The sequence below is a fragment of the Dendrobates tinctorius genome, unplaced genomic scaffold (assembly GCF_039654945.1).
Source record: "Dendrobates tinctorius isolate UK_male_01 unplaced genomic scaffold, ASM3965494v1 ptg000211l, whole genome shotgun sequence".
Taxonomy (NCBI): domain Eukaryota; kingdom Metazoa; phylum Chordata; class Amphibia; order Anura; family Dendrobatidae; genus Dendrobates; species Dendrobates tinctorius.
In genome coordinates this window covers 17,485,909-17,499,145 of record NW_027361878.1, presented here as the reverse complement: position 1 = coordinate 17,499,145, position 13,237 = coordinate 17,485,909, and the positions used below count along the sequence as shown (strand labels likewise).

Genomic DNA, 13,237 nt, shown 5'->3' with positions numbered 1-13,237 from the left:
CAGCTGCCTGTGACCAAAGTGACGAGAGGATAATGGAGATTTTGAATCTCTGCGTACACTTTTGGACACTGGACACTTGTGGATTGTGTGAGGCCCACTGATATCTGAGCGCTATGTGACACGCTCGATGGCACAGCTGCCTGTGACCAAAGTGACGAGAGGATAATGGAGATTTTGAATCTCTGCGTACACTTTTGGACACTGGACACTTGTGGATTGTGTGAGGCCCACTGATATCTGAGCGCTATGTGACACGCTCAATGGCACAGCTGCCTGTGACCAAAGTGACGAGAGAATAATGGAGATTTTGAATCTCTGCATACACTTTTGGACACTGGACACTTGTGGATTGTGTGAGGCCCACTGATATCTGAGCGCTATGTGACACGCTCGATGGCACAGCTGCCTGTGACCAAAGTGACGAGAGGATAATGGAGATTTTGAATCTCTGCGTACACTTTTGGACACTGGACACTTGTGGATTGTGTGAGGCCCACTGATATCTGAGCGCTATGTGACACGCTCGATGGCACAGCTGCCTGTGACCAAAGTGACGAGAGGATAATGGAGATTTTGAATCTCTGCGTACACTTTTGGACACTGGACACTTGTGGATTGTGTGAGGCCCACTGATATCTGAGCGCTATGTGACACGCTCGATGGCACAGCTGCCTGTGACCAAAGTGACGAGAGGATAATGGAGATTTTGAATCTCTGCGTACACTTTTGGACACTGGACACTTGTGGATTGTGTGAGGCCCACTGATATCTGAGCGCTATGTGACACGCTCGATGGCACAGCTGCCTGTGACCAAAGTGACGAGAGGATAATGGAGATTTTGAATCTCTGCGTACACTTTTGGACACTGGACACTTGTGGATTGTGTGAGGCCCACTGATATCTGAGCGCTATGTGACACGCTCGATGGCACAGCTGCCTGTGACCAAAGTGACTAGAGGATAATGGAGATTTTGAATCTCTGCGCACACTTTCGGACACTGGACACTTGTGGATTGTGTGAGGCCCACTGATATCTGAGCGCTATGTGACACGCTCGATGGCACAGCTGCCTGTGACCAAAGTGAAGAGAGGATAATGGAGATTTTGAATCTCTGCGTACACTTTTGGACACTGGACACTTGTGGATTGTGTGAGGCCCACTGATATCTGAGCGCTATGTGACACGCTCGATGGCACAGCTGCCTGTGACCAAAGTGACGAGAGGATAATGGAGATTTTGAATCTCTGCGTACACTTTTGGACACTGGACACTTGTGGATTGTGTGAGGCCCACTGATATCTGAGCGCTATGTGACACGCTCGATGGCACAGCTGCCTGTGACAAAAGTGACGAGAGGATAATGGAGATTTTGAATCTCTGCGTACACTTTTGGACACTGGACACTTGTGGATTGTGTGAGGCCCACTGATATCTGAGCGCTATGTGACACGCTCGATGGCACAGCTGCCTGTGACCAAAGTGACGAGAGGATAATGGAGATTTTGAATCTCTGCGTACACTTTTGGACACTGGACACTTGTGGATTGTGTGAGGCCCACTGATATCTGAGCGCTATGTGACACGCTCGATGGCACAGCTGCCTGTGCCAAAGTGACGAGAGGATAATGGAGATTTTGAATCTCTGCGTACACTTTTGGACACTGGACACTTGTGGATTGTGTGAGGCCCACTGATATCTGAGCGCTATGTGACACGCTCGATGGCACAGCTGCCTGTGACCAAAGTGACGAGAGGATAATGGAGATTTTGAATCTCTGCGCACACTTTTGGACACTGGACACTTGTGGATTGTGTGAGGCCCACTGATATCTGAGCGCTATGTGACACGCTCGATGGCACAGCTGCCTGTGCCAAAGTGACGAGAGGATAATGGAGATTTTGAATCTCTGCGTACACTTTTGGACACTGGACACTTGTGGATTGTGTGAGGCCCACTGATATCTGAGCGCTATGTGACACGCTCGATGGCACAGCTGCCTGTGCCAAAGTGACGAGAGGATAATGGAGATTTTGAATCTCTGCATACACTTTTGGACACTGGACACTTGTGGATTGTGTGAGGCCCACTGATATCTGAGCGCTATGTGACACGCTCGATGGCACAGCTGTGACGAAAGTGACTAGAGGATAAGGGAGATTGGATTGCTTTTAAAAAAGCAGTTTGCGGAGCAGTGGGTAAACAGCAATGCCAGCGTGTCAGGAAGCCTTAGAAGGCAGCCCAACAACCAACACCACTGATACACCACAATATAGCCTCCCCTTGCACTGCACACACAGTGACTTGTGTGTTGTGCAGGCCAAATCGCTAGCAGCAGAAGCAGTTTTTTTGTCTTCTTCCCTGCCTAACGCTCTCCCTACAGAATCAGCAGCAACCTCTCCCTATACTAAGATCGGCAGAAGTAAGATGGCGGTCGGCGTGCACGCCCTTTCATACCCCCTGTGACGCCCACCAAAGCAAGCCAATCACTTGCATGCCCTTCTGAAAGATGGTGGTGACCCGTGCCTAGGTCATCATGTTGCCCACAGTGTCCGTGGATCCTGATTGGCTGAAAAAGAGCGCAAAACAAACTTTTGAAACACGACTTTGGCGCGTAAGTCGCCGACCTCGTGGCCGACCTCATTCTAGGGTCGGGTTTCGTTTCATGAAACCCGACTTTGCCAAAAGTCGTTGACTTTTGAATTTTTTCGACCCGTTTCGCTCAACTCTAGTAACCATCGCTTTAATTTTTGTTTCATAAATCATTAGTACACATGAAAATAGTCAACTTTTTGTTGTATCTTATCAGAGAAATCTGCTTCTTTTTCCTCCTGGATTCATCTTTCACTCTCAATTTATCCATAAAATCTGTAAAATCTGAGTTTAGTGATGACAGATTTTTCCCATACTGAGATAGGAGATGTCAGTTTGTGCTTTTAAAATTCTATGGACAGGGGAGGAGCTGGAGACAGACACAGACATTCTGCTGTCATCTCCTGTCTTAGCAATGGGAAAGTTTGATTAAGTGAAAACATGTTTTCCCTATGAATTGAGAATTTTAACAATGAAAGCTCAATTAAGGGGGGGAAGAAGTGAAGAAAAGTTTCTTATTTTCACATGTACTATTGATTTATGAGAAAAAAATAAAAATGAATTTACATTTACTCTTTAAGTCAGGAGTTTAAAGTTTTGGCTAGGTAAAATGTACAACACATGAACTATTTTAAACATTCAGAAAAGTTTAGTAATTTTTGAGTTCCATCTAAATTTTTGATGAAGGCAGGGAGACAGCTAAAAGGGGGAGCTACAGCATATGTTACCTGGTACAGGTTGCTTTGGAGGACCACCCACACGCCATAATGCCTTATTCATGGTCCTTATGTATAGTCTTGGACAGGCTTTGCCCTGGTTGAAGAAATATTTGGCTTTGGCTAGTGTACTTTGATGGAATAACACAATGATGTTGTTTCCAGGTTTGTCTTCACTATATCGTAAAACATGAATAGATGTAGTGATACACAATCTCCCTCAATCTTCATGCATTCAGGGGTGCTATGCACAGAAATCCCTAGATAAAAACCTGTTCTGGCTGTTAAAGGGTCAAGATGGGAACAAGATAGTTTATACAGGATTTCACTTCTTGGTTGAGCCTTAGTTTCCGTATCTTATCTACAAGAAGCCTGAAACAGTCATATAAGTATTGAAATAAGCGACTATGTAACTTCAGATCATATATACGGAATGCACCCGATGCACTTGTAAGTAGCTTCTGTCTTACTGATAATATATAATCACAGGAATTTGCCCAAACTCTTTTTTCTTTTTTTATCTATCCCCTCAACGGGAAGTATACCACAGTTCAAATAATATCACTTTTGAGGTAACCAGATATAATCGATTTAAATAATCAATACCTCACAATGGTATATCAATAATAAAATTACATTCTTTATTACAACATATTAAAACAAAATATACACAAAAGAGATGCTAGAAAGAAATTAAGAGGGACTAATACGCCATGGAAACTCTCACTACAGCCATAAAAATAATGCCAAATTCATCCACATAATATAATACTAAGGCAATGTTGGGGATATATGGAGGATCAAGCACACACAAAAGTTTTTCAATACACATGCCCATCTAAGGTATACTTAACTAAAAACTAGAGAAAAACAAAAACAAAAAACAGATATCCTAAAATAAAAAAGTAAAAAATTAATTGCAAAAATTGCATGAAAGTAATAATAATAATAAGGGTATTTAGTAAACATAATTTTGATCAAAAGAATGTACAAGCCATCCCGCCACGTCACGGCAACCCTTGTGGGACAGTCCTAACTCTTGTATTAAAACCTTTCCACTTGTCAAGTGATGTAAATGTGAACAAGGACCGAGGGACTGACCCACCAGTAAAACATAGGCCAGACAGGAAGGATTTCCCAGCTCAGAAACAGGGCGGTCACACCCTCATATGCACAGGATGCACATTGAACTGAATGAGAAACTGGGTCTGAGCTGAAAAAGTAAATTAATGTGTATGCAAAATGTAAATGCATATAAACACATGACCATTAACCAGAGAAAACAAAAAACAAATATCCTGAAATAAAAAAGTAAAAAATAAATTGCAAAAATTGCATGACGGTAGTAATAATAATAATAATAAGGGTATTTAGTAAACATAATTTTGATCAAAATAATGTACAAGTCATCCCGCCACGTCACGGCAACCCTTGTGGGACAGGCCTAACTCTTGTATTAAAACCTTTCCACTTGTCAAGTGACGTAAATGTGAAATTATGTTTACTAAATACTCTTATTATTATTATTACTTTCATGCAATTTATGCAATTTATTTTTTACTTTTTTATTTTAAGATATCTGTTTTTTGTTTTTGGTTTTCTCTATGTAAAGGTCATGTGTTTATATGCATTTACATTTTGCATACACATTAACCTAGTTTCTCAGTTTCTTAACTAAAAACTGTCCAGTGTGTGACTGTCCCCCCAAATGCCCACTTAATACCGCATTCCTTATATTTAGTGTGAAAAACATATGGTCAATGATACATGTTACATACCAGTTTGAGCTGGCGGAGATTCCTGGACATCCCTCTGCTCCGACGCGCGTTTCGTACTGCTTCTTCAGGAGGTGTGTCAGGGCAAGGGGAGTCCGGTTTAAATGCCCAAACTACTCTCACTATTGGCTAATTGTAATAGTTTACATCTGTGCTGTTAGATGCCATTGACGCCACACTAGTCACAGCGCCTGCGCAACACTAATGGAAGGTCCTGTGCTGTAAGTAAAGAGGCGATGACGGCGCATGTGCAGAATCACATGAGACCTGCCAACCAATGGGAGGGGTAGTTGGCGGTCACGTGGTGCGGTAACGCCAGGTCCTCTAAGGGAATAAGCGCACCTCATCCACTGAAGACCGCAGTATATCCCCCAGGCAGCTCAATAGTATTATATTATGTGGATGTCTTTGGCATTATTTTTATGGCTGTAGTGGGAGTTTCCATGGTGTATTAGTCCCTCTTAATTTCTTTCTAAAATCTTTTTTGTGTATATTTTGTTTTAATATGTTGTAATAAAGAATGTAATTTTATTATTGATATACCATTGTGTGGTGCCGATTATTTAAATTGATTATATCTGGTTACCTCAAAAGTGATATTACTGATAATATAGTAGTTTTGCAACGTAGGGAAAAATTGCCTTAAGGGAAGCTATCATCATAAAGTGACCTATTGTTTTAATCAGATTTGGGTTACATCTATTTTTTTTGAAAATGTTGGCAATGTTTTTTTTATATCAAGAATCAAGATCTTTATTTAAAAAAAAATGAAATTAGTAATCTTGCAATTTTCACACTGGCCTCTTGAGACATTTTTAGATTCATATTTCCTGTCCTTGCAGGAAGAGTTTTCAGCAGGCTCTTTATCATCAGAGGCAGGATTATAATCACAGGTAACTCCTCTGTACACAGCTGATAACACATAGTGTGAATGGAAGCAGTGCCGAATCCCTGTTTTTTTACAACAGATGCCAATGACCTTTGCACATGCTCATTAGATGCATCAATACAAAAGTGAGGGTCAGAGTTTGTTCATGTACATGTGGATCTCCTTAAAAAAACAGGAAGATAGTCTAAAAAAGCCCCAGTGGCCAGTGTGAAAAAAATGCAAGATTTTTATTTTTAGCTTCTCTTTCAAGGGAATCTGTCAGCAGGTTTTTGCTATGTTATCTGAGGACAGTATGAGGTAGGGGTTAAAACACAAATTTCAGTGATGCCTCTCTTATCAAGCTCTGTCTTGTTGTTTACATGCAATGATTATTTTAGCACCAGGTGTTTATCATTGTTTGGACACAGAAGCACACACTTCCTGGTCTGACTCCACCTCTTCCTGTGATAAGTAGCTCACTGTCTATTGCTATATTCCATGAGAACCTGATAGGGGCGCGGTTACCTTCCTCTGCTCTGCTGCATTGTTAAATATGAATACTCTGTGTCTGAACTAGTGCACCCAGTAAACTAAGTGATACATTTTTGGATTCAAGGTGTCTTGGTCTATATTATGCTGCTCTCGGATGAGGTGCCAAAACCTCAAGACAGATTCCCTTTAAATGATTTGTCCAGGAGGTAAACTAAAAAAGGCTTAAAATGGGTTACAAAAATAAGTAATAACCATCTCAGCAATCTTCTACTGTTCCATTTTTTTATGTTGTCAGTCTCTAATTTTGTTGTAGCAATGTGGTCCCAACTCAAACCCATGTGGTCAATCTCTAGAACATATGACCACTTGACAGTGATTGGCTGCAGAGGTAACACTTTTTTACATTTAGATATCATTGTTGCAATGCGCAGTATAGATCAGCGGGAGCTAGACAGCTTTGGTTCAGGAGCAATGGCGGGATGGTGAAATGAGTTTGGATTTAAAATAATAATAATAAAGAAAATAAAAAAAGCATCTCTGAGCCTTTTACAAACATTTTTTTTATCTGGACAACCTGAGTAACCCCAAAGGGTAACACTTCTTTATGACATCTTTTAGGTTGAAAGTCTTTTGCTGTGAGCGCTCTTTCAGTGCTAAATGGTTTTAGCTAATCTGTTATTATGGAATCCAAAAGCAGCATGATGTAGGGGAAGAGACCCTGATTCCAGGGATGTATAACTTACAGAACTGTTTGGTGTAATTTTTATGAAAACCCTGTTTTCTCTGCTGTAGCTTTAGCAGTGCTCAGAATGCTGAACCCTCTATAACCTCAGCCAGAGACCTGATTGGCAGATACCTGTGTACAATGTACATTGACAGGAAGCTGCCAATCAGTGGTGAGGAGTGGGGGTTACACAAATTAGCTGGACTACTTGGCTTGTGAAACCTAGTCCTCTAATGATAATCTCCTGCTGATAAAACACTGATTGTATTGATTCCCTTTAAGACGACCATAAATACTATAATACTATATTTCTATAAATACTTAGCATCGGTGACACACTGCATCTTACCTTATCTCTATTTGTTCAATTTTGATATCATATTCTGGTGACAGATACAATTTACACTAATCTCATGTGAATATTGTCTGGTAGAAGCAGGTTGATTATTTTAACAAATATGCTGTACATTTTTTTATAATAAAAAATGATATGCCATTAATAAATAGGTCATTATTATTTTAGTGGGACTTGGTATGTGGAAATAAAAAAAGAAGACAGCTGGCCCAGTCACTGTACATGGCTGGAGTTCTGGTGGGAGCCATCATCTTTGGAGGACTTTCAGACAGGTGAGAAATGCTGCTGTCTAGCTGAAATCATTGAAAGGGACCCTTCATGGCCAGGTTTGCCTCGCGATCCCTAAGCACCCTGTTATGGGACCCCTGAGTGTGTGTGTGCAATCTTGGGGTTTGCTGCTTACTCCTATTCAGGCCACAAGTGGTTTGATGGCCTGAAAATACGAGACAAATCAGTGAGACCAGGATCTATTTTAAAAAGATGAAAACTTCTTTCCTGAAATTTTTTAAACAGTATTTCAGCAATTGATAGCAGGCACAATACTTCATGTACATTTCTTCTGCATCATGCAGAGGCTCCTTCTTTGTGAGAATTAAATATGGCATTTCTATAGTATAGATACGATACAAGAGTAACAGAATACTTCTAAAGCTTTCTAGCTATGCTCTTTCTGACTTAATCCTCCACTGCTGCGGGGACCTCGTGTTCCTTCATAGTCGGAATAGGACTTCTCTAAACCTCCAGAAGCCTTTCTGTAGCCCTCTTCTTCCAGCAGCCTAAGGCAATTCTGAATCCCTCAACTCTTTTTACCAGCTATGGCTGGTACTCATTGATGGTAAAAGAAACCTTCTTGATACTCCTCTAATCTCTGAACTCTGGCAGTATATAAATCAGTTGCTGTAGAATACTTTGGTCTGGAACTTGCTATCTCTTCTAAACTTCTGTTGTTGAGCACATTCCCACACTTGTGGCCTTCTCCTTCTAATCAATAATGCTTCTTATTTCTTCAATAGCTATTCATCAACTCCTAACAAACAAGGAACTAAGTTGTTAAATGCCCTCATAACTTCTCTGGTATGAATGGGTCACCGAGGAGGATAGCAGGCCCAGGCTAAGCTACAGAAAACCAGAGAGGTTGGAAACTAAGCAGATTGCAGACCCCTGATCCTGTCCACACAACTAGCACTAGCCGTGGAGCGTACCTACGATGATCCTAGAGGCCTTGGCACAGCCGGAGAGCTAACTAAGCCTAAAGCAAGACAAGCGAAATTTGAACAGCCCTGGAGCAGACCCCAGAGGAATAGATAGCCCCCAAACATATATTGTCGGTGAGACAAGATGAAAACACAAACTCAGGCAGAAAAATAGACTGAGCAAACGATGGGGCCCACACTAACAAGACAGGACAGGAAAGGAAAGACACTGTCTGCAATCACGCAAAAAACTCTGCAAAAAGTCCAACACATCTGATGCACAAAAAACACTAAAGTCGCACGACTTCGCCCCCACTATTTCAGCACTCTGGTATATTCTGAAAGCAAAGCAAAAAGAGACCAATATAACAGGGGACAAAACAAACTGGCACAAGCAGTAACATATGGGCGGTGATTCAGCACAGCCCCAGCTGAAGCTGGCTGACCCACACAAAGCTGAGGTAGACAAAACCAGATCCAATGCAACCAGAATAGCAAATGAACCACTTAGCTGAACCATGCAGGGAAAGAACAGGAGACATCAGACCTCAGAAGGAACAGGAAGAAAATCACCAGCAGGGATAGAGGGAGTCAGCTGTCTTAAATCCCAATCAGAAACCCCAGATCTCCAATCTTCCTCATTATCAGGTGGCAAGCCTCTGTCAATCAGATCAGCTCCACTACTTCCAGTAACCACCAGAGGGAGCCCAGAAAGAGAACTCACAACCCCTCTGTCAATCTGACCAGCTCCACTACCGTCAGTAAAGCCAGAGAGAGAATTCACAACACTCCTCCCAACCTGGGCTGGCACTACAGTTAACAGTCCAAACGATAGTCGACACTCAAATCTTCTGAAAATAAATGCTTTATTGATCCAGTAATACGAAGGCTCAAAAAATAGTTGAACACAACAGCACAAAAGTTAAAAAGGCAGAAAAGAAATATCCACTGCACTTCCAGGCAACATGTTTCCTTTGTCAAGATTGCAGGTCTGAAACATGTTACCTTTTCTGTATTTTTACTTTTACTTTTATGCCGTTATGTTAAACTATTTTTTGTGCCTTTTATATTACTGGATCAATAAAGTTTTTCTTTTAAGAAGATGTGAGTGTAGGCTATCATGGGGACTTTTGCTATTACTGGAGTATTTTGGACTTGTTGTAAGCTATACTCTTTTTTCACATTGGCACTACAGTTAACCCTGTCAATGCTAACCAAACTGTAGCAGAAGGCAGTATATATAAAATCATATGTAAAACAGTACAAAGCATTGCAATCAATAGACATGTTTCTCAGCAAATTTTCAGAAGGGGTGCCAACACTTCCACTCCTTTACATCATTACCATTTATACTTTATTACATTGTTCTGTTCCACAACTAACATATAATAATACAAAATCCTAATTGTTCCTAGGTATGGACGAAGAGCATTGTTGATCTGGTCTTACTTTCAAATGGCTGTCAGTGGACTCTGCACTGCATTTTCTCCAAATTACCTCTCATACTGTGTGTTCCGGTTCCTTGGAGGAATGGCTCTTTCTGGAATAGGACTGAACACTACAGCATTAAGTATGTAAAAAATGGCTAATAGTTTAGGTTGTAGAATAAAATGAAAGTGATACTGTATACTTACTAAATAGTAAACCAAGTATGAGATACTGGTTGTATAAGAAATGTATTATTTATGACTGAGACGTGGTTTCACAAAGGCTTAAACATGCACCGCCATCATAATTTCTTTAGAGGAAATATATCACCTATATTATTTTTTAATACCTACAAAGACATTAGGACTATAACGGCTAGATAAAAAATAGTAAAACTTTGATAGAAAAATATGAAGAAAAAAAAATGAAGTAAAATTAGGATGTCAGGCTGAAGCTAAACCACAAGGCTAGCCCAAAAGTGTCAGATTGTCATCAAGCTCAAAAATAGCAAATATTGAGGATAAATCCCAAAAAGAAAAAGAGAAATAATGCTTGCAAATGAATAGCCAACACTATAGTAGGAAAATGGCAAGGGGTTGACTACAAGAAAAATAGTACGCAGCTTCAGCAAATGGGAAAAGTGCCCAAATTAAACCCACTCATATCCAGTGTATCAGGGTAAAGTTCCAAGTGGATTCCAGAAAATCTGCAGCCTGATAGACTCTGCATTATGGTATAAGGGAGGATTATCTATAAGGTGGGAAAGTTGTGCAATATGCAACAAGCCAAGCAAAAGATAAATTATAGCAAAAGGGCAATACCTGTGTCGAAAATTGCCAGAAAAAAACCCCAGTGCGCGTTTCGTGTACAGCCACTTCCAGGGGGTCCACTGTACACAGGAAGCTGCCTATCAGAGGGGTGCGGGTTAGGTTATACAGAGCTCAGCATTCTGACCACTGCTACATCTTTGGGATTTTATCAAAACTGCGCAGCAAGTGATACATCACTGGAATAAGGTTATCTAGCACTAAATTATGGTGCTCTCAAATTACATAGCAAAAACCTGCTGACAGATTCCCTTTAACAATGAGTCTGGTGATCAATAGAAACTGCTGCAGTAACATGTGACAGACCCCATCACTATCACCATGCCTCTGGAAAAAATAAAAAATGTAATGCAAATCCCATGCAGTCAGGTTTTGTAATTTCCCTGAAGCAGTCTCTTGCAGACTAGCAGTGAAATCTACAGTTTCAAGTAACCATTTCCGAGAATTCAGACTCTTGATGCACACAGATATCTAAAATAATAGGAAATGATCCATTTAACCACTTTACTGCATCTGGCACCAAAGAGAAATCAAATAAAGGCCTTTACTGATTGAGGAGATTGCAAAGACTTAGTGTTAAATAAATGTCTATTTTCTCTTTCCTACATAATGGCTTTAACTATAACGTCAAATAACAGGAAAAAAAAACACAATAGATAAAAATATTTGGGTGTTATCTTGCTGTTTTTCAACAGATCCACCAGAATTAGTTTTTAAATGGCACTTTCTGTGATCTTTGAAACATTGCAACAGAATACAGAGATAGTAAGCAAGTCGCATTGCTGTCACTTACTAATTACCATTAGCTATCAACAGGTACAATGTTAATCAGAGTGTTCAGCTTCATGTCATCCAATCAGCCAATGCTTTGGTTCTTTTTGCCTTGTTTTTTTCTGTTAACGACACCCACGCATTTTATAGTACGCTGCTATTCTTCATGTTTGATGTTGGCACTCATTACCCCTGTGAGTATCACTGAGCAATATTATAATCTACTAGCTGAAGAGCCCGGAGCTGCCAGTGCATAGTAACTAACTACGGTTAGTTATAACAAATTATAATGATTATATCTATATATATATATATACATATATAAATAAAGCTGAGTGTAGAGCCCCACCCACTCCGCATAGCCACATTCACTATAATATCCCACATCATCCCGTCACCCAGGACCACCAGACAACTACCCCTAATATCCCACATCATCCCGTCAGCCGAAGCCACCGGACTACTACCCCTAATATCCCACATTATCCCATCAGCCAGAGCCACCAGACTACTACCCCTAATATCCCACATTATCCCGTCAGCATGGGGTCAGAACCAGAGCATTGCATGGAACAGTCCTAACGTCGATACCGGGGATCCCTTTAAGAGAGGCCTGGGGTCAGAACCAGAGTGCTGAGTGGATTTGTCCTGACTTGCATACCAATGATCCCTTTAATAGAAGCCTGGGTCGAGAATCAGAGCATTGAGGGATTTACCCTAACTTCTATACAGGAGATCCCTTTAAGAGAGCCTTGGGTTAGTACCAAAGCGCATCATGGATTTGACCTCACTTCCATACCGGGGATCCCATTAAGAAAGGCCTGGGGTCAGTATCAAAGCGCAGAGTGGATTTGCCCTAATTTCCTTACCAATGACCCCTTTAAAAGACCCTGGGGTCAGAACCACAGAGCTCAGTGGAACTGTCCTAACTTCCATACCAGGGATCCCTTTAAGAGAGGCCTGGGGTCAAAACCAAAGCCCTGGATGGATTTGCTCTGACTTCCATTCCAATAATCCCTTTCAGAGGGAAGATGTGCCTACGGGATGTAGGATGTGTGATGGGGATATGGGCAGGGAGGGGGAGATTCATTTCTGTCATGTGCTCTCTGCTCCTTTCAGGGGTGCAGACAATGGCTGGGAGCTTATGTTCCCGAAGATGCTACTTTTCTCCCACCATGTCAGTGTCTGCTGAGGTGTTGTCAAGTGGGAAAACTTGCTCATAGCAACCAATCACAGCTCAGCTACTTTTAACCAGCTCTGGTGAAATGAGAGATGCTTAGTGATTGGTTGCAAGGAAAACTGTTGCTCATAGCAACCAATCACAGCTCAGCTTCTTTTGAACAGCTCTGGTAAAATGAAAGATGCTTCGTGATTGGTTGGTGATACACACATACATACATACATTCACTTTTATATATAGAGATATGGTGTAACTCTGGTTTTACTGAAGTTTATACTTTGAGGGATCTGAATCAGCTAAGAAAAAAAAGGAATGT

The 13,237-nt window shown here is 41.1% G+C and overlaps 1 protein-coding gene across 6 annotated transcripts in view; it reads left to right on the top strand.

Moving 5' to 3' along the window:
- The window catches only part of LOC141058320 (solute carrier family 22 member 6-A-like), a 151,106-nt gene that overhangs the window by 102,871 nt on the left and 34,998 nt on the right, over positions 1–13,237 (top strand). For all 6 annotated transcript variants that reach the window (XM_073554530.1, XM_073554525.1, XM_073554526.1 and 3 more), the window contains 2 exons: positions 7,691–7,794; positions 10,131–10,285. In XM_073554530.1, the coding sequence (XP_073410631.1) occupies positions 7,745–7,794; positions 10,131–10,285 (205 nt within the window). In that variant the 5' untranslated portion in view covers positions 7,691–7,744. The remainder of the gene's footprint in view (positions 1–7,690; positions 7,795–10,130; positions 10,286–13,237) is intronic.